The 19,655-nt window shown below is 43.0% G+C and overlaps 1 protein-coding gene across 12 annotated transcripts in view; it reads left to right on the top strand.

The window, feature by feature from the left end:
- The window catches only part of LOC106603804 (disks large homolog 2), a 319,358-nt gene that overhangs the window by 49,528 nt on the left and 250,175 nt on the right, over positions 1–19,655 (top strand). For all 12 annotated transcript variants that reach the window (XM_082974733.1, XM_082974735.1, XM_082974732.1 and 9 more), the window contains one exon: positions 8,330–8,398. In XM_082974733.1, the coding sequence (XP_082830859.1) occupies positions 8,330–8,398 (69 nt within the window). The remainder of the gene's footprint in view (positions 1–8,329; positions 8,399–19,655) is intronic.

Raw genomic sequence — 19,655 nt, 5'->3', positions numbered from 1 at the left:
CCCATTATCAAATAAAATCAAATACAACAGGTACAACAGGTGTAGACCAAATACAACAGGTGTCGACCTAATCTAGCTAATATTTTCTAAGGGATGATCAGTAGTGTTTGGAAATGTTTTGTGTGATGGTGATGCTGCTTTTTAGTCCAGGACTAGGTTTAATCTGTCCCCAAAACTGTCCCAATACTACTATACAGATCAATATGATTGAATCAAATCAAATGTATTTGTCACATGCACCGAATACAACAGGTGTAGACCTTACTGTGAAATGCTGACTTACAAGTCCTTAACGAAAAATGCAGTTCAAGAAATGGAATTAAGAAAATATTTACTAAATAAACTGAAGTAAAAAAATACAATAAAAAAGTAACACAAGAAAATGGCATAACAATAACAAGGCTGTATACAGAGGGTAACGATACCGAGTCAATGTGCGGGGGTACAGGTTAGTCCAGGTAATATGTTAATGTTGGTAAGTGTAAAGTGACTACGCATAAATAATAAACAGCGAGTAGCAGCTGTGTAAAAAGAAAGGGGGGGGGGGCGGCATTTGACGAATTGTTCAGAAGTCTTATGGCTTGGGGGTAGAAGCTGTTAAGGAGCCTTTTGGACCTAGATTTGGCGCTCTGGTACCGCTTGCCATGCGGTAGCAAAGAGAAAAGTCTATGACTTGGGTGACTGGAGTCTTTGACAATTGTTTGGGCTTTCCTCTGTCACCGTCTAGTACATAGGTCCTGGATGGCAGGAAGCTTGGCCCCAGTGATGTACTGGGCTGTATGCACTACCCTCTGTAGCGCCTTACGATCAGATGCCGAGCAGTTGCCATAACAGTAGTGATGCAACCAGTCAGGATGCTCTCGATGGTGCAGCTGTAGAACTTTTTGAGGATCTGGGGACCCATGCCACATCTTTTCAGCCTCTTGAGGGGGAAAAGGTGTTGTCGTGCCCTCTTCACAACTGTCTTGGTGTGTTTGGACCGTGATAGTTTGTTTGTGATGTGAACACCAAGGAATTTGAAACTCTTGACCTGCTCCACTACAGCCCCGTCTATGTTAATGGCCTGTTCAACCCTCCTTTTTCTATAGTCCACTATCAGCTACTTTTGTCTTGCTCACATTGAGGGAGAGGTTGTTGACCTGGCATCATCATTGTCAGTGATCAGGCCTACCACTGTTGTGTCGTCAGCAAACTTAATGATGATGTTGGAGTCGTGATTGGCCACGCAGTCATGGGTGAACAGGGAGTACAGGAGGGGACTAAGCACGCACCCCTGAGGGGCCCCAGTCTTGAGGATCAGCGTGGCAGAAGTGTTGATGCCTACCCTTATCACCTGGGGGTGGTCTGTCAGGAAGTCCAGGATCCAGTTGCAGAGGGGGGTGTTTAGTCCCAGGGTCCTTAGCTTAACCTCTATGGGCTAGGTGGGACGCTTGCGTCCCACCTACTCAACAGCCAGTGTAATCCCGTGGCGCGTTATTCAAATTCCTCAAAAATGCAAAAACTTCAATTTTTCAAACATATGACTATTTTACACCATTTTAAAGATAAGACTCTCGTTAATCTAACCACACTGTCCGATTTCAAAAAGGCTTTACAACGAAAGCAAAACATTAGATTATGTCAGCAGAGTACCCAGCCAGAAATAATCAGACACCCATTTTTCAAGCTAGCATATAATGTCACATAAACCCAAACCACAGCTAAATGTAGCACTAACCTTTGATGATCTTCATCAGATGACAACCCTAGGACATTATGTTATACAATACATGCATGTTTTGTTCGATCAAGTTCATATTTATATCAAAAACCAGGTTTTTACATTAGCATGTGACTAGCATGTGACTAGCATTCCCACCGAACACTGCCGGTGAATTTACTAAATTACTCACGATAAACGTTCACAAAAAGCATAACAGTTATTTTAAGAATTATAGATACAGAACTCCTCTATGCACTCGATATGTCCGATTTTAAAATAGCTTTTCGGTGAAAGCACATTTTGCAATATTCTCAGTAGATAGCCCGGCATCACAGGGCTAGCTATTTAGACACCCAGCAAGTTTAGCACTCATCAAAGTCAGATTTACTATAAGAAAAATGTTATTACCTTTGCTGTCTTCGTCAGAATGCGCTCCCAGGACTTCTACTTCAATAACAAATGTTGGTTTGGTTCAAAATAATCCATAGTTATATCCAAACAGCGGCGTTTTGTTCGTGCGTTCAAGACACTATCCGAAAGGGTAAATAAGGGTGACGAGCATGGCGCAATTCGTGACAAAAAAATTCGAAATATTCCATTACCGTACTTCGAAGCATGTCAACCGCTGTTTAAAATCAATTTTTATGCCATTTTTCTCATAAAAAATCGATAATATTCCGACCGGGAATCTGCGTTTAGGTAAACAGACGAAAGAAAATAAAGCATTCGGTCGACTCGGGCACGCGCCTAAGCCCATAGTATTCTGATCGGCCACTTGCCAAAAGCGATAATGTGTTTCAGCCAGAGGCTGCCTCGATATCGTTCAGCTTTTTCCCGGGCTCTGGGAGCCTATGGGAGCCGTAGGAAGTGTCACGTTAGAGCAAAGATCCTCAGTCTTCAATAAAAAGAGCCAAGATGAAACACAACTTGTCAGACAGGCCACTTCCTGCATGGAATCTTCTCAGGTTTTGGCCTGCCATATGAGTTCTGTTATACTCACAGACACCATTCAAACAGTTTTAGAAACTTTAGGGTGTTTTCTATCCAAAGCCAATAATTATATGCATATTCTAGTTACTGGGCAGGAGTAGTAACCAGATTAAATCGGGTACGTTTTTTATCCGGCCGTGTCAATACTGCCCCTTAGCCCTAACAGGTTAATGATGATCTTTGTGGGCACTACATTTTAGTCATTTAGCAGACACTCTTATCCAGAGCAACTTACAGTAGTGAATGCATACATTTCATTTCATGCATTTTTTTTTTTTGACTGTCCCCCCGTGGGAATTGAACCCACAACCCTGGTGTTGGTCTAGGGTTTCCGGCATGATGGTGTTGATGTGAGCCATGACCAGCCTTTCAAAGCACTTCATGGCTACCGATGTGAGTGCTACGGGGCGGTAATCATTTAGGCAGGTTACGTTCGCTTTCTTGGGCACAGGGACTATGGTGGTCTGCTTGAAACATGTAGGTATTACAGACTCGGTCAGGGAGAGGTTGAAAAAGTCAGTGAAGACTCTTGCTAGTTGGTCCGCACATGCTTTGAGTACACGTTCTGATAATTCGTCTGGCCCCGCGGCTTTGTGAATGTTGATCTATTTAAAGGTCTTGCTCACATCGGCTACGGAAAGTGTGATTATGCCATCATTGACTTGAATGGAGACCCCCTTTCTATTCATTTTATTTCTATGTTCATGACATCATGCTGATGATTCTTAGCAGATTCATTAACCCTCATGCTACCAACATATTTTACCAACTGGGGTCATTTTGGCCCCAAGAACAAACTTGCAGAACATTAACATAACTTATTAAAACATAATTACACATGTAAATAATGTTATCTGAAATAAAAAAGATCCAAAACAGACTGTTGTTTTAGCAACATTACAGTTCATTTGCATATTTTGTTAAACAAAAATCTTCCCTTAAATAATGTGCAGCTTTTTTCTGAAGGACAATCCACATTAATACTAAAACGCTGATTTACCATCATTTGATTGTAGTATCATTTAGTTTTTGCTAATTAAAGGGGACGTAGACTAAACATTTTATTTTATTGAAAAAATTGATTCGTTCATTGATCCTGAGAGACAATTACCAAAAATAAGGCTTAGTTTTCTTTATTTACTTACCCCACTGCCAGCATTAGCATCACTGCTAGTGAACCCATGGGAGTGGTAGGATGGCAGGATGCTTCCAAAAGCATGCTCAAATCCTCAGTGTCACTTCAAACCAAATGTTATAGCAACCCAAATACCATAACAAGTTGCACATATAGAATATTGGAGGATATTATACTAATTCTGGTATTTATATAACATTAATGTAGAATAACTATATTTTGAATAATACAAATCAGTATAGCATTATGTGTACATTCAGACGGTAGCTGGTTTATGCATTACAGTTCAACCAAGTATTCATACCACAGACAGACTTTATGACCTCAATGACTGGTAGTCTATGGGTATCTACTAGCATACTAGCAGATACCCATAGACTTCCAGTCATTGCGCTGACTCTAGTTAGCATTGGCTTGCGAAACTATATCTAACTTCCTTCATATTGGACACAGAGACATAAAAATGGTATCCACTAGTTCATATGACTCTGGGGAAGTAGATAAAGGGCATCATTGCCAAATTCATGAAATATCCCTTTAAGGAGTTTTGGAGATTATTCCACATGAGAGGCGCAAAAAAACTAAAAGCAGATTTACTTAACTCTGTGGAGATTGAAGGGATCTCCAGGGTTAGCCATCCCTGAGTCCGGGTCTGGTAACTGGGTGGTGATTGAAGGGATCTCCAGGGTTAGCCATCCCTGAGTCCGGGTCTGGTAACTGGGTGGAGATTGAAGGGATCTCCAGGGTTAGCCATCCCTGAGTCCGGATCTGGTAACTGGGTGGAGATTGAAGGGATCTCCAGGGTTAGCCATCCCTGAGTCCAGGTCTGGTAACTGGGTGGAGATTGAAGGGATCTCCAGGGTTAGCCATCCCTGAATCCAGGTCTGGTAACTGGGTGGAGATTGAAGGGATCTCCAGGGTTAGCCATCCCTGAGTCCAGGTCTGGTAACTGGGTGGAGATTGAAGGGATCTCCAGGGTTAGCCATCCCTGAGTCCAGGTCTGGTAACTGGGTGGAGATTGAAGGGATCTCCAGGGTTAGCCATCCCTGAGTCCAGGTCTGGTAACTGGGTGGTGATTGAAGGGATGTTCAGGGTTAGCCATCCCTGAGTCCGGGTCTGGTAAGTTATACGTCTGAAGGTTAACAAAGAGGTAAGGTATGGCGGAGGTTTATGCAAGAGGGCTTTATAGACTAAAAGAGTGCAATGCAGACCAAGTCTTCAAAGAGGGACAGCCTACTTTCTGATACAAAATGCAAAGATCCTATCGCCCGTAATAAAGCACAATGCTCTATGATAAACTGCATCCAATTGCTTCAATACAGTGGCAGCGGCATTCATATAAAAGATATCGCCATAGTCAATAACTGAAATGAATGTTGACTGAATGATTTGTTTGCTATTTAATGTTCCTATTAAATAAGCCTATGACCCCAGTTGGCGGCAGGTAGCATAGCGGTTAAGAGCATTGGGCCAGTAACCAAATCTGTTGATGTGCCCTTGAGCAAGGCACTTAAACCTAATTGCTCCTGTATGTCGCTCTGGATAAGAGTGACTGCTAAATGACTAAAATGTAAAATGTAGTTTGAGGGTTCTTACTGATATGTATTAACCATAGATGACTAACAGGGGATGCTGCTTTGAAGCCACCGCGCAGCCATCTTGGTATTCCTTCTCCATTGTAAAAAAGATTTTGAAAGCTATAGAAATACATTTATTAATGTCTACATTTGTTTTTGAAAGGTAATGTATGTTATATTACAGATACCTTAATGCATGCTTGAACATTTAAGAGAACTGAACAATAATTAAAATCATATTCCTTCAAATCTTTTTCTGAAAGTACTAATGTCACTGTCCCGACTACAACAAATAAATACTTAAATACATGTCATTTTGTCTTTGAAACATTTAATTTAAATATTGTAGAATTCCTTTCCTGTGGAGGACTGCTCCTTCCAATGAGTTAATGGCGCTTGTGGCTTCAAAGCCTCTCATTGGCCGTTATGTAGCATCAGCAATAGAAGGTTTATACACATCATTGCTTACTACCCCATGAGGCATCAATTTTGCAAATGATGGGATCTGTAAGAATGTATAAATTACCAAGCGATACAGTCACTCCTGTACAACAGTGTTCTTAACTTGTTGTCCTGTAGGGCTGCAGAGTTTTACTAGCTTTTGACCCAGGACAACATTAGTTTTACTAGCTTTTGACCCAGGACAACATTAGTTTTACTAGCTTTTGACCCAGGACAACATTAGTTTTACTAGCTTTTGACCCAGGACAACATTAGTTTTACTAGCTTTTGACCCAGGACAACATTAGTTTTGAAATATTTGTGCTGTTGGTTTATTGAAAAAGCCCACATGTACTGCTGCTCTCCAGGACCAGGAATGAAGGAACACAGATGTGTTTTCCAGTGGGATTTCATCACACAACACTTGATTAACTGGTCACCCCAATTGATCATGAAATCAATTACTCTATAAATTACTGGAAATTATGTCAATTTGGCATTTTAGAACATATTTCATGTCTCATTTGAAATGCTGTGGTTTGTTGATAAAGGATGAAACTTTTTATTTTCTATTCATCCACTAGGGGGAAGCTAGTCTTTGTAAAAGATCTCACCCAGTACAAAGGTGAAGTCTGAGTTAAATCGTATTTCTCTCAATATGATTACATTTTCATTATCCTTGCATACAATTTTCTGTAGATCTTCATTTCAATATCCCAATGATCTATGCAATCAATTAATGCATCTCTAAACAAAACTTTTTTTGTGTGTGCAATTCCTCAGTTCTCCCTCTGTTTTACGATTTCTATGACACTTTAGACCCAATGTCTATCACCCATGATCCTTTTTCCGTGCTGTGTGTGTGTATGTGTGTGTATGCGTGTGTGTGTGTTTGACATACTTGGCATCTAACCAGCGACCTCAGTAATCCAGTAGAAATCCTATCTCTCCCCATTGAAACGTTCCTGGTTCCATACATATATTGTTCCTTTTCCAGAGCTGTACAAACTGATAGATATACAGTATATATGTATAGATCTGAACTAATGTACATCAAATCAAATATACTGTTCAAAAGCCCTTGGTGTTAAAGGAGTGGATGTGTATGTTTAGTAGATGCATGGGGATAAGTGAAGGGGTTCTAGAAGTCACAAGGGACTTTGAATTCTGAGATTGGGTCACCTGCCCTACTACTGTGTATGCTATAGGAGCAGTTCTCTAAACACTCTCTTACAGCATGTCCCTAGATAGAAAGAAACACAAAGCAGGTCATAGCCTCTGCAAGCCTTCTGTCCCCTGGCCAACACGGTCTGCATTGTGTTGGTTTACCTAACACTTCGGGGGGAAGTTTCCCCTACCCTTACAGAAAAACCATATGAGTTTATGTGTTTTTCATCCTAACCTTAACCATGGGGAAAATGCTAAATTGATCCCAGATCAGCATCTAGGGGCAACTTTACCGTACACCTTATACCCAACACCATAGTTACATTTGTGTAGAAACAGCCTGAAAAGTAGGGCCGCAAACATGTCCCATAACTTCACACCGTCTGCTCATTTGGGTCAGAACTTTCCCGAAAATGATTTGATGTCTGCGTTGTGTTACAAAACACAAGCCGAGTGTATTAAGCCAGGCTGAATAGATGAAGGCTTAACAAAATCAGTGCTTTGTGGCAGAGTGTTGACACTCTCTATCCCATGCAATCTGGTACAGTGTTTTTGATCCCACTGTGTGCTTTTGTGCCACTTCAGCCTGAGGTTGTGCAAGCACAAGCTGCAGTCTTTTCTTATGTTTTGCTTGGATTAATTTGACTTTAGGAATTTCCTTGGACACATTTTAAATACAAGAATGAGAGTGTAGATGGTAAGTAAACAGAGACAGATTAGAGTGGGAATTTACGGTTAATATAGACATGGACTTATCTCTGTCCGCTGTGTGTGTGTGTGTGTGTGTGTGTGTGTGTGTGTGTGTGTGTGTGTGTGTGTGTGTGTGTGTGTGTGTGTGTGTGTGTGTGTGTGTGTGTGTGTGTGTGTGTGTGTGTGAGAGTGTGTGTGCGTTCATCCGTGTGTGTATACCAGGTTTAAGCATTTATTTTTGATAGTGTTGGACATGTACACAATAATACTTGGGGTACTGATTGAAGAATCACCTTGGCCAAAAGTCAAACAAATAGCGAGGTAGTGCTCAGCATCAACGGTTAATGGCAGAATGTCTCTGTATTGTGGAGATTATGTTTTATACCCTGATGTAATATTAACACAATTAGGCTGTTTATGACTCAGAGGGACTCATAGGTCAAAGAAACTGTGTAACTTTGAAAATAGTTAGTTTCTCTGTACTCATAATGTTTCATTGTGGTTTCAGTTATTCGTTTCCAATTAAGCTTATTCTACATTTACATTAACTTATTGTATTGTAATAACCTAATATAATGATACTTAGTGTGTGTGTGTGTGTGTGTGTGTGTGTGTGTGTGTCCTCAGATGAGGGAGCGGAGCAGCTCGGAGCACGGTGGGAAGGACCAGACACCGATCAGTGTGAAAGTCTCTGAAGTGAGTACCCTGTGGACACCCCTCTCTGCCTACCACACATACATCATTCATTAACCCATCTCCTCCCCTTCATCTATACTGATTGAAGTGTACTTAAGAAGTGATATCAATAAGGAATCATAGCTTTCACCTGGTCTGTCTGTCATGGAAAGAGCAGGTGTTCTTAATGTTTTGTACATTCAGTGTATGTTCTTTTTAATTCTGTCGTGCTACGCTACTGGCCTCTTGTTGTTAAAGTGAATATTCTCAATATTCTGATGGCTGGTGAGCTGGCAATGTCAGCGTGATCCAGGATCTATTCACCTATCATCTCTCAGGTCAACAGCATAGGTTAAACACATGTTAAAACAATGGCCAGTCAACAGCAATGTTTCGGAGACTCAGAGGGTTCAACATCAGCGGCTTCCCCACTGCGGGGCCAGAGGGGTCTTTATGAGGGAGACAACACCGAATGTTGACTTAAACTGTTGATGGCTTTCTAGGCAGTACCAAGAGGCAGCATTATGGACAGGCTTTGAAGCCCCAGGTGTGGGAAAACACACAGACTTGTTTACTAGGCTCAAGGCACAGAGCTTTTATCACTGGCTGGAGAGCTATACACTGAGGCTATAGGAAAACAGTTTTTAGCTGCTACTCTGGACGCCTAGCCTTTTGCCGGTGTGAGCAGAGCACGAGCCACTTTATCAAGTCTTCTCAGACGTGACACACTTTGAATTCTTGTAAATAGAATTAGAGATTTTTTTTTCCATAGTCAATTATGGTAGTTTCTTATTGCAATATGAAATTCCTAATATATTTAATAGAAATTGGATAGAAAAGTCCAATAGAAAATGGAGCCCTGAACTAGAGGAATAGAAAATCAACACGGAACAGAGAGAGGTGGCCGGAGGAGTGAAGGTGTGTACTGTAGCATGAGAAATCTGTCGAGGCTTAGTCATGTTGTGTGGGTCCTGACCAGATGATTATTTGGATACAGAGCTTGCTAGAGATAGGGGAGCTTAGCTAACGATTGCTTCCTGTTTCTCAAGCCCCTCCTCTCCCTCTCTCTCTTTCTGTCTTTCTCGCTCTTCTTGCACCATTCTGCACCTTTCCTCACCCCATCTCACCCTTCCATTATCTCTATCTCTCTCTCTCCCCTCTCTCCCTCTCTCCCTCTCTTTCCTTCTCTCTCCCTCTCTCCCTCTCTCTCCTTCTCTCTCCCTCTCTCCCTCTCTCCCTCCATCCCTCCCTCCCTGTATGTAAGGCAGTGACACTAGCAGTAATTGCCACCTCTCGCCCACACAGCCAACCTCAGTACCTTCACAGAGCCAATCACTCTGGTGAGACACACTCTGCCCATAACTTTGGCTTTGGAAGTTCACAAGCATGATACAGAGAGTCTCTGATTATAGACCCTATCTAATCAATTTCCATGTATTTTCATCAGGGCATTCAGACCTAACCAGCTTTCCATGATTCATTAAAACATACTGCTCATTGGGAAAATGTGTTAGAATTATTTGATGAACATAGTCCAGGCGACTCATTGCGTTGCTTTTATTTTAATGTGCGTTTAATTGTATTTCATCTAAACAATATATATTTCATAATCATGTTGTGAACATTAAATTACAAATAATCCAATAGCATTAGTACAAATGAATACAAATCTTACAAGCCACAGGAGTGATCTGAGCAAAGGTGCAAATCAGCAACTGTACAATTTTGTTAAAATTCAGAAGCTCTATTTCCATAGTCTGGGCAACAAACAAGAAGCTCAGCAAAGTACATGAGATTATCCCTGCACAAGGGCGGGGGATATGGTCTAAGAGCTTGAGACCAGAATAAAGTGATTATATCATCTAACTCTTGAAACGTAGGTAACAGCAGCTTGAGATGTACCATGTCACTGTTTGGAGTTGCACTTCTTATTTGGCCTTTTGGGCAGGCTCTTTTTGTTGTTGTTGAGAATCAAAGTTACTACCTGGAATGAATTCTGCACAGTGCTTTATAGACATGCAGACCTTTTTGATATAGGTATGTTACAGCTGGGCTGGAACAAAAGCCTGCACACTTCGGCCCTTATTATTGTCCATCCCTGATCTCAAATGTATTCTACTTCAGACGTTGTCTCCATGTCATCAAAAGGCCATGGTCAAGGTCAAACACTAAAGTAGACTAAATAAAAACCTGTCTCTCTTATGTCCTGACTCCTGTATGCATGTATCCACAGTATCAGTTACATCCAGAATTCACAATACCTCACCTATACCTATCGATGAGAGGCAGCAAAGGAAGTTAAATCGTTCACCCTACATAATCTAATCAGGCGAAGCCAGCTTGAGTCCCATCTGCTGAAAAGATTAGCCCTAGTAAACACCCCCTTCTGAGCTGTGTGTGTGAATAGATAGTCAGTGCATGTGAGTGGAGGGCGCTGCTATGTCCACAAAATGAAAGCGGTAATCAAAGTGCTCTTATGTGAGGAACTTCAATCAGAGGACCAATCATTCTACAGGCAGCAGGTAAACACCAGAGTTGAATATGAGAGAGAGACAATAATGATAACTCTGTAATAGGGTTACCACGATACCTGTACAGCGATGCTACAGATGTAGGATCTTAATTTGATCACGCTGTTGTAAGATAACTTTAAAACGTTTAGTGTATTTGAGGTTTTAAAAGGCTTCTGAAACTTGTAATTTCCACATTGTAATTTCAGACTTGATTTTCCCTTACAAAAAAATGAATCAACCCCTACAAAAATATCCATTAATTATAATCCACATAATAATTCACATTTCCTGTTGCTGCAGGATTATGTTTCTGCTGTAGCAATCTGGCTCAAATTAAGATCCTACATCTGTAGGAAGTAAGGAAGGAAAGGAAACATGAAGCAGACTTCACCCAGAGTCAGTCATATTTGTTTATTTATCAAATAACACACACTATTCTACAAAAGTAGGTTTTAAAGAGTGAAGTCTGCTTCGTGTTTTCCTTTTTGCTAAGGAAAATCTGGTATTGTATCATTACAACAACACTACTCTTTAACCTTATCGCTCCCGGTGGCTGTTAGTTCTCTCATATCCAAAGCAGCGTCAATAGGCTCACTTCTGACTAAGTAACATGTGTTTGCTTGTTTGAAGTAATCCAATGATTCATATATTTTCTAACTAGGAGTAGACACAGTTTGCTAATTTGTCTGCATTTGGTTTGTTAGCTAAGCTCTTGGGCCTTATCGCATGTTGATTAAAGCATTTCTGGAGCTGCAATTCCTCTAAAATCATGTAATAATATTTAATATTAATAATGTCTGTACAGTGCTGTGAAAAAGTATTTTCCCCCTTTATATTTTTCTCTACTTTTTTATATTTTTGATATGGAATGTTATCAGATATTCAATCAAAACCTAATATTAGATAAAGGAAACCTGAGTGAACAAAAAACACAACAATTACATACTTATTTCATAAACAAATAACCCCCCCAAAATTATTCTTATTTTATTTATTTAATTAAAAGTTATGCAACACCCAACGCCCCTGTGGGAAAAAGTAATTGTCCCCTTATGCCCTATAATTATTTATCAACTTTCCTAATATTAAGCATATTGTTTATCTTTACAACAGGAGTATAGCCTGCCTGGCTGTGTCACGTCTGTGTGTAGAGAAGGACCAAGGCGCAGCGTGAGTATCGTTCCACATCTTTATTAATATGTGAAACTTAGCCAAAATACAAAAACAATAAAGAATAAACAAAACGTTACTAAAGAGGTGCTACATGCACTAACTCAAAATAATCTCCCACCAACACAGGTGGGAAAAACAACTACTTAAATATGATCCCCAATTAGAGACAACGATGACCTGTAATTGGGAATCATACAAAAACCCCAACATAGAAAAAAAAAACTAGAACACAACATAGAAAAAATAAACTAGATTAAAAAAACCCAGTCACGCCCTGACCTACTCTACCATAGAAAATAAGAGCACTCTATAGTCAGGACGTGACAGGCTGGTATGAAAATGAACCACGGGAAAAGCATCCTCCATTCGCTATTTAAGTGCATAGATGACATGTATTTTTTCCCGCTGCCCCTGTTTCGAGACAGGTGTATGATAATGGTCCATTCTAAATCAAAACAAATTTCACACATATATTATTTTGTATATGTAAAGACCAGATTCATTTGAGAATTGTTTGATGGGTGACAATATTAGCCTATCACTTGTGAATTATGTATTAAATCAAATTGTATTAGTCACATGCGCTGAATACAACAGTGAAATGCTTACTTACGAGCCCCTAACCAACAGTGTAGTTTCCAAAAATACGGATAAGAATAAGAGGATGGCATATTATATGATTCATATTATTATTATTCATATTATTATTAACTATTATATTATGTAAAGGCCATGCATTTTCTTGGTGACTGTCTGGCTAGTTAATATGAATATGCCATAAGAGTTGTAAAAGTGAGTAGCGGTATGAAGTCAACATGACCACACAACACAACATCAGATTCTGGTCCTGGTTTGATGAGAAAAGTGTTTCTTAACTCAAGAGTTATTGGCTCTCCATCAGGGACAGCCCACGCGTGGGCCTCAAAGCAAAAAAAGGTCCGCTGTGTTAGAAATGCCTGGCTGATTTTTGGTCCCAGTCTGTCCCTGGTATCCGTTGTGGGCAGCCATTATGCTGCTTATTAGGAAAAGGAAATGCTGTTAGTCAGTGTGCTGTGACCACATGTTTGACCTGGCTCCCCAGAGGGGGTCTGTGTTTCTATGTTTGTGTTTGACCTGGCTCCCCAGAGGGGGTCTGTGTTTCTATGTTTGTGTTTGACCTGGCTCCCCAGAGGGGGTCTGTGTTTCTATGTTTGTGTTTGACCTGGCTCCCCAGAGGGGGTCTGTGTTTCTATGTTTGTGTTTGACCTGGCTCCCCAGAGGGGGTCTGTGTTTCTATGTTTGTGTTTGAACTGGCTCCCCAGAGGGGGTCTGTGTTTCTATGTTTGTGTTTGACCTGGCTCCCCAGAGGGGGCCTGTGTTTCTATGTTTGTGTTTGACCTGGCTCCCCAGAGGGGGTCTGTGTTTCTATGTTTGTGTTTGACCTGGCTCCCCAGAGGGGGTCTGTGTTTCTATGTTTGTGTTTGACCTGGCTCCCCAGAGGGGGTCTGTGTTTCTATGTTTGTGTTTGACCTGGCTCCCCAGAGGGGGTCTGTGTTTCTATGTTTGTGTTTGACCTGGCTCCCCAGAGGGGGTCTGTGTTTCTATGTTTGTGTTTGACCTGGCTCCCCAGAGGGGGTCTGTGTTTCTATGTTTGTGTTTGACCTGGCTCCCCAGAGGGGGTCTGTGTTTCTATGTTTGTGTTTGACCTGGCTCCCCAGAGGGGGTCTGTGTAAACTCAACAGCTTATTGCAGTGTGGGGGAGATGAGCTGAATCCCTGTTGGGATGCATTTCACACTCTTATCACTTTCAGCTGCAGTTCTGAACAATGTGATCTTGGTTAAATATGAAAACAAAGTGTTGTATTACCATAAATAGAGTAGTGTTTTATAGTTTACAATAAAACGTCTAAACAGTGAAGCAATAAAAAATATATTATTTATCAATAATGGGCTATTTAAGATTTGTCTCTGCAAAACAAATGTATGTCAAACATTGCTGAATGTTTTCAATATCCCGTTAGCACACTGAGCTAAAGTCTAGGCCTTGGCTCTTGGCACAAACAGGGAAGTTCAAGGTTATTCATCATAGTCTCATGGTACCAGACCACAACAGAAAGGCTTGACGTCTGCTATCGTTTGTGTTTCCAAAGGGAAAGCACTTCAGGATCGAGCAGTCCAATAACTAAGGCCAGAATTCATTCAAAGCGTGTTCTAGACATAGATATAGAACCATTATATATTATTGATGGTTCTAGCACTACACACTGAAATACCGACAATGCACCTTTTTAAGTAGTGGTTTCCGACCTTTTTCTGTTACTGTACCACCAACTGCATTTTGCTGTGCCCAGAGTACCCCTGAAGTACCCCCTCGTGTATTTTACCAGTCAGCCAATGGTCTCATGAGTCTTCTCACCTACCCCCGTGTCCTAGTGCCCCTGGTTGGGAACCGCTGTTTTAAAGGGATTTTCCCCGGTGTTCGTAGAGATCGCATTCATTCAAGACAAGAGCAATGCGTTTGTCAGTCAATCCGCTTTGGATTGAGGTTTGAAACAGTATTTTCCTGTTGATTTCATTGTTCTCAACTTGTCACTGTGCAATGTTAGCTACACTAGAACTTACAGCATATCGAGGCTAAATGTGCTTTCTACAGTAGCTTGCTAGCGTTGTCTTTGAGGTGCATTCGTGCAAAACTCTAGCCAGCTTGCTAGCTAGTGTAAACTCACTTGTCACTCTCAGCAGCCTATAGATACACAGCTGTTGAAAAAGCATTTGTTGTAGTATGTCTAGCTGGCTTTGTTTTAAGGACTGTTTTTAGATCAAAACTTTGCCCTTTCTTTCATGAAATCTCTGCCTCCAAACATTCATTGTGAATCACATAAACTGACCTGCTCAACTGGAATGTAATTGAAGAGCCACATTTTAAAAGACACACACACACATAACCACACACAGACAGATGCACACCCACACACATGTACTGAAATACTTGGTCACACTTCACAGTAGATTATCCTATACCATTGTAAAAACATGAGTTATTATAACCCTGTTCAGAACTACTGTATAGGTACACATTGTTACATAGTTCCTTTCTTCCATCCATTTATCCGTTCATCCATTCAGTCAGTCAGTCAGTCAGTCAGTCAGTCAAAAGTCAGAAACAGCTGGGGAACCTTATTCTTTCCACTTAGCTGCTGCTCCGTCTCAACTGTGCATCAGCATCACCACCACGACTCTTTTCCTCCGCTCTCGTCTCCTTCCACTCTGTCGCTCAGTTGTCGGCAGCAAAGCAGAGGAGGAGAGGAGATGAGAGGAGAGGGAGAAGGTTCTCAGGTTGGAGGGGGCGAAGCCTGTGGCTCGCTTTCCAGCAGAACTCGTGCGTTTGTACGGCAGATGACGTGTGCTGGACTTTAAGATTGCGTTAGGATCATGAATGCCTTCAGCATTGTGGAGGAGGACTCCAGTTTCTCAGAGGGGCCCCACTTCCAGTAGTGGCTATCTGTGTGCCGTCTCTCCCGTGGCAGCACACTCCTCTTCTCCCCCCACCCCCTCTTTTGTTCCTTCCCATCTCACACATTTCGTGGTGGTGATGAATTCTAGCATAGGTTGAGCTTTTCTGCCCGCAATGGATTGTCTTTGCATTGTCACAACTAAGGTAAGAGCAGCAGTGAGAGCGACAGAATGAGAGAGAGAGAGAACGAGAGAGGGATGCAGCGAGAACGGAAGGGAAGAAGCTCTGTCTGTGTGTGTGTGCTCCAGCATTGGTTTCTCTGCATATTTCACACTGTCTGCTCACTGTGTGTGTGTGTGTGTGTGTGTGTGTGTGTGTGTGTGTGTGTGTGTGTGTGTGTGTGTGTGTGTGTGTGTGTGTGTGTGTGTGTGTGTGTGTGTGTGTGTGTGGTGTGTGTGTGTGTGTGTGTGTGTGTGTGTGTGCGCGCTCATGCGCAGCAGTCTTGAATGGTTAACAGGCTTAAAGCCCACTGGGGAGTGACAGCACCTCTATTGAGATGTCACTCTTCTAGAACTTGATGGAAACTTTAGGCAGCCCTCCGCTGCTGCAATCAGAGAGCTAATGACCCTCTTTGAAAGCTGTGAGGTCCGGAACATCCTTATTGACCAGGAGCTAAACAATAGTGTAGAGCAGAGCTGGGCTGCATCTGGATTCATTTCAGGGGAAGCCTCTCTATCCCAGCGGTCCACAATTAGTACAAGATCACTTTGGTTATTTAGAGCATGCACATCCTCTTTCTTTTTGGTTTGTTGTAATAAACCAGACTGACCAAATAATCGGTCTGACAAATGAGAACTATTTTGACTTCTGTGTTAATGGTTTTTGTCTTTTGATAATTTTGTCTTGGCAGAAGTTGTGTGAAAGTGATAGTCAAGGTTTGTTGTTGGGCAGAAAGGAATACTAGTCCAGGTTTGGTGTAGGTTAAAGTTTCTCCTAGACAAATGGTTAAGGTTATGATTGGGAGATCCCCGATCCGATATCCTGGATCAGTACCAAGGAAAAAAGTCATCCCAGAGCACCTGCTTTACAGTTGTTCTCATAAAATGTTAAGTTTGACTGAATTGTAATGACTAATCATTGAATCCAAGGAAGTCTCATAATAAGTACTCTTTTCCCATAATAACCACTCTTTCACTGCTTTTCCCTCCTTCTCGGATGACAAGTAACATCAAGGTCCTGTTCATTCGATACCAAAAGAAAGAAAACAGACTGAAACAGGGAGGGACTACCTCGGCTTGTCCAATAAAACATGTTATTTTTTTCCCCATTGCAAAGTGTTTTAAAATGTTTTCTTTTGTGTGCCCTAATGAACATGACCCAGCAGCTGCAGGATGATGATAATGTTAATTCCCTTTCTGAAAGCCTAGTGAAATATTTATGTTTGTTTCCATGCCATGTTAAATTCATGATGAAGAACACTGTACTGCACTGTGGCATACACTGCCTTCAGCATGTAGGTGTCAGAAGGGTTTTCATTACATTACCGTGATCATTACCGTGATCAGTTTACCGGGTTTGGCAAAGCAAAGTAATTGTCAGGTGTGTGCGTACTGGTAGCGAAGTCAGGTGCAGGAGAGCAGAGATTTGTGAACAAGCGCACACTTTATTGAGGCAAAAGTGCAAAGTGCAAAACAGTCACAAGAATTATGTTTAACAATAAACATCTTCGTGAAATACCAGGGAAAAAACAAACCAGTCTGGCGCGTCAACAATAAACACGTAACATAAACAATCTTTCACAAAGACATGATGGGGAACAGAGGAATAAATACATGTACATTGATTGGGGAATGAAAACCAGGTGTGCAGGGAACAAGACAAAACAAATGGCATGACGAGGTACTCATAATTGTACGCACTCCTGAGATCCAGTTTAGTAAAGAAGCGCGCCCTGTGCATTGACTCAATCGCCGTGGCGATAAGAGGTAGCGGGTAACTGTACCTCACCGTGATTTGATTGAGACCTCTATAGTCAATGCACGGGCGCAGACCTCCATACTTCTTCTTCACAAAAAAGAAACTCGAGGAGGCGGGTGAAGTGGAGGACAGAATGTACCCCTGACGCAGGGATTCGGAGACATATGTCTCCATAGCCACCGTCTCCACTTGCGACAGGGGATACACGTGACTCCTGGGAAGTGCAACGTCTACCAGGAGATTTATCGCACAATCCCCCTGTCGATGGGGTGGTAATTGAGTCGCCTTCTTTTTACAGAAGGCGAGAGCCAAATCGGCATATTCTGGGGGAATGCGTACGGTGGAGACCTGGTCTGGACTTTCCACCGTGGTAGCACCAACGGAAACCCCTACACACCTCCCCGAGCACTCTCGCGACCACCCTGTGAGAGCCCTCTGTTGCCAGGAAATGGTGGGGTTATGACGAGCCAACCAGGGAAGGCCTAGTACCACGGGAAACGCAGGAGAGTCAATGAGAAAGAGACTGATTCCCTCCTCGTGACCCCCCTGCGTCTCCATGGCCAGGGAGATGGTGGCTTCCCTGATTAGCCTGGACCCTAATAGTGGACTATCCAGAGCGTGAACCGGGAAAGGTCTATCCACAGGAAGAATGGGGATCCCTAAACTAAGAGCTAACGCTCTGTCGATAAAATTCCCAGCTGCGCCTGAATCGACGGGCGCCTTATGCTGGGAATGTGGGGAGAACTCAGGGAAACAAACAGGTACAAACAGGTGGACAACAGAGGACTCTGGATGAGTGTGGTGCAGACTCACCTGGGGTGACGCCAGAGTGCCCTGCCTGCTGCCTCGACTCCCAGAGGGACCAACCCGGCACCGACCGGCAGTGTGCCCTCTGCGGCCACAGATGGTGCACACCTCCAGCCTTCCTACGCGCAGCCCCTCCCAGCTCCATGGGCACCGGTGCGGGAGTGCTGGGAGATGGAACCGATAGAGCCCCCTCAGGACGTCCACGGATGACCAGCAGGTTATCCAACCGGATGGACAGATCCACCAGTTGGTCAAAGGTGATGGTGGCATCCCTGCAGGCCAACTCCCGTCGGACGTCCTCACACAGGCTGCATCGATAGTGGTGGATGAGGGCCCTGTCGTTCCATCCTGCTCCGGCGGCCAAGGTCCGGAACTCCAGCGCGAAATCCTGTGAGCTCCTTGTCCCCTGCCTCAAATGGAAGAGTCGTTCCCCGCCGCTCTAACTTAGGGTGGATGGTCAAAGACGGCCCGGAAGCGGGGGGTGAACTCCTCGAAGTGGTCCAACGCCGCTTCTTCCTCTCCCCACACGGCGTTTGCCCACTCCAGAGCTCTCCCCGAGAGGCATGAGACGAGGGCGGATACTCTCTCCCTTCCTGAGGGAGCTGGGTGAACGGTGGCCAGGTATAGGTCCAGTTGTAAAAGGAACCCCTGGCACTGTGCGGCCGTCCCATCATACTCCCTGGGAAGGGAGAGACGCATTCCACTGGAGCTGGATCCGGACGGGACAGGTAGAGGTAACCCCGGTTACGCTTTTCGAGGCTTCCTGTCTCTCCCAGCGGTCCATGGTCTTGACAACGCGATCCATCATGGCACCGAGATGATTGCCGCGGCACCGAGCATTGACGCGTGTTCCTGGACGCGCTCCTCGACTCCTCTGACCGGGGTACCTGCTCCTGCTGACTCCATGGTAGGTGAAAGATTCTGTCAGGTGTGTGCGTACTGGTAGCGAAGGCAGGTGCCGGAGAGCAGAGATTTGTGAACAGGCGCACACTTTATTGAGGCAAAACGCGCAGAACAGTCACAAGAATTAACACAAACAATCTTTCACAAAGACATGATGGGGAACAGAGGAATAAATACATGTACATTGATTGGGGACATGAAAACCAGGTGTGCAGGGAACAAGACAAAACAAATGGATACATGAAAAATGGAGCGGCGATGGCTAGAAAGCCGGTGACGTCGAACGCCGAACGCCGCCCGAACAAGGAGAGGAGCCGACTTCGGCGGAAGTCGTGACCATAATGTCATTTCTCCTGTGCGTCCGAAAGAGCGACTTCAAAATTGGACGTCTGTCCTGAGGTTATTATTATTATTCAAATTAAAAAAAACTTAACCTTCTAAATTTTACATTTGGAGCAAGATTGTAATTTGA

The sequence above is a fragment of the Salmo salar genome, chromosome 04 (assembly GCF_965601325.2).
Source record: "Salmo salar chromosome 04, fSalSal1, whole genome shotgun sequence".
NCBI lineage: Eukaryota > Metazoa > Chordata > Actinopteri > Salmoniformes > Salmonidae > Salmo > Salmo salar.
The sequence above is the reverse complement of the archived record's forward strand: the minus strand, read 5'-3'. Positions and strand labels throughout refer to the sequence as shown.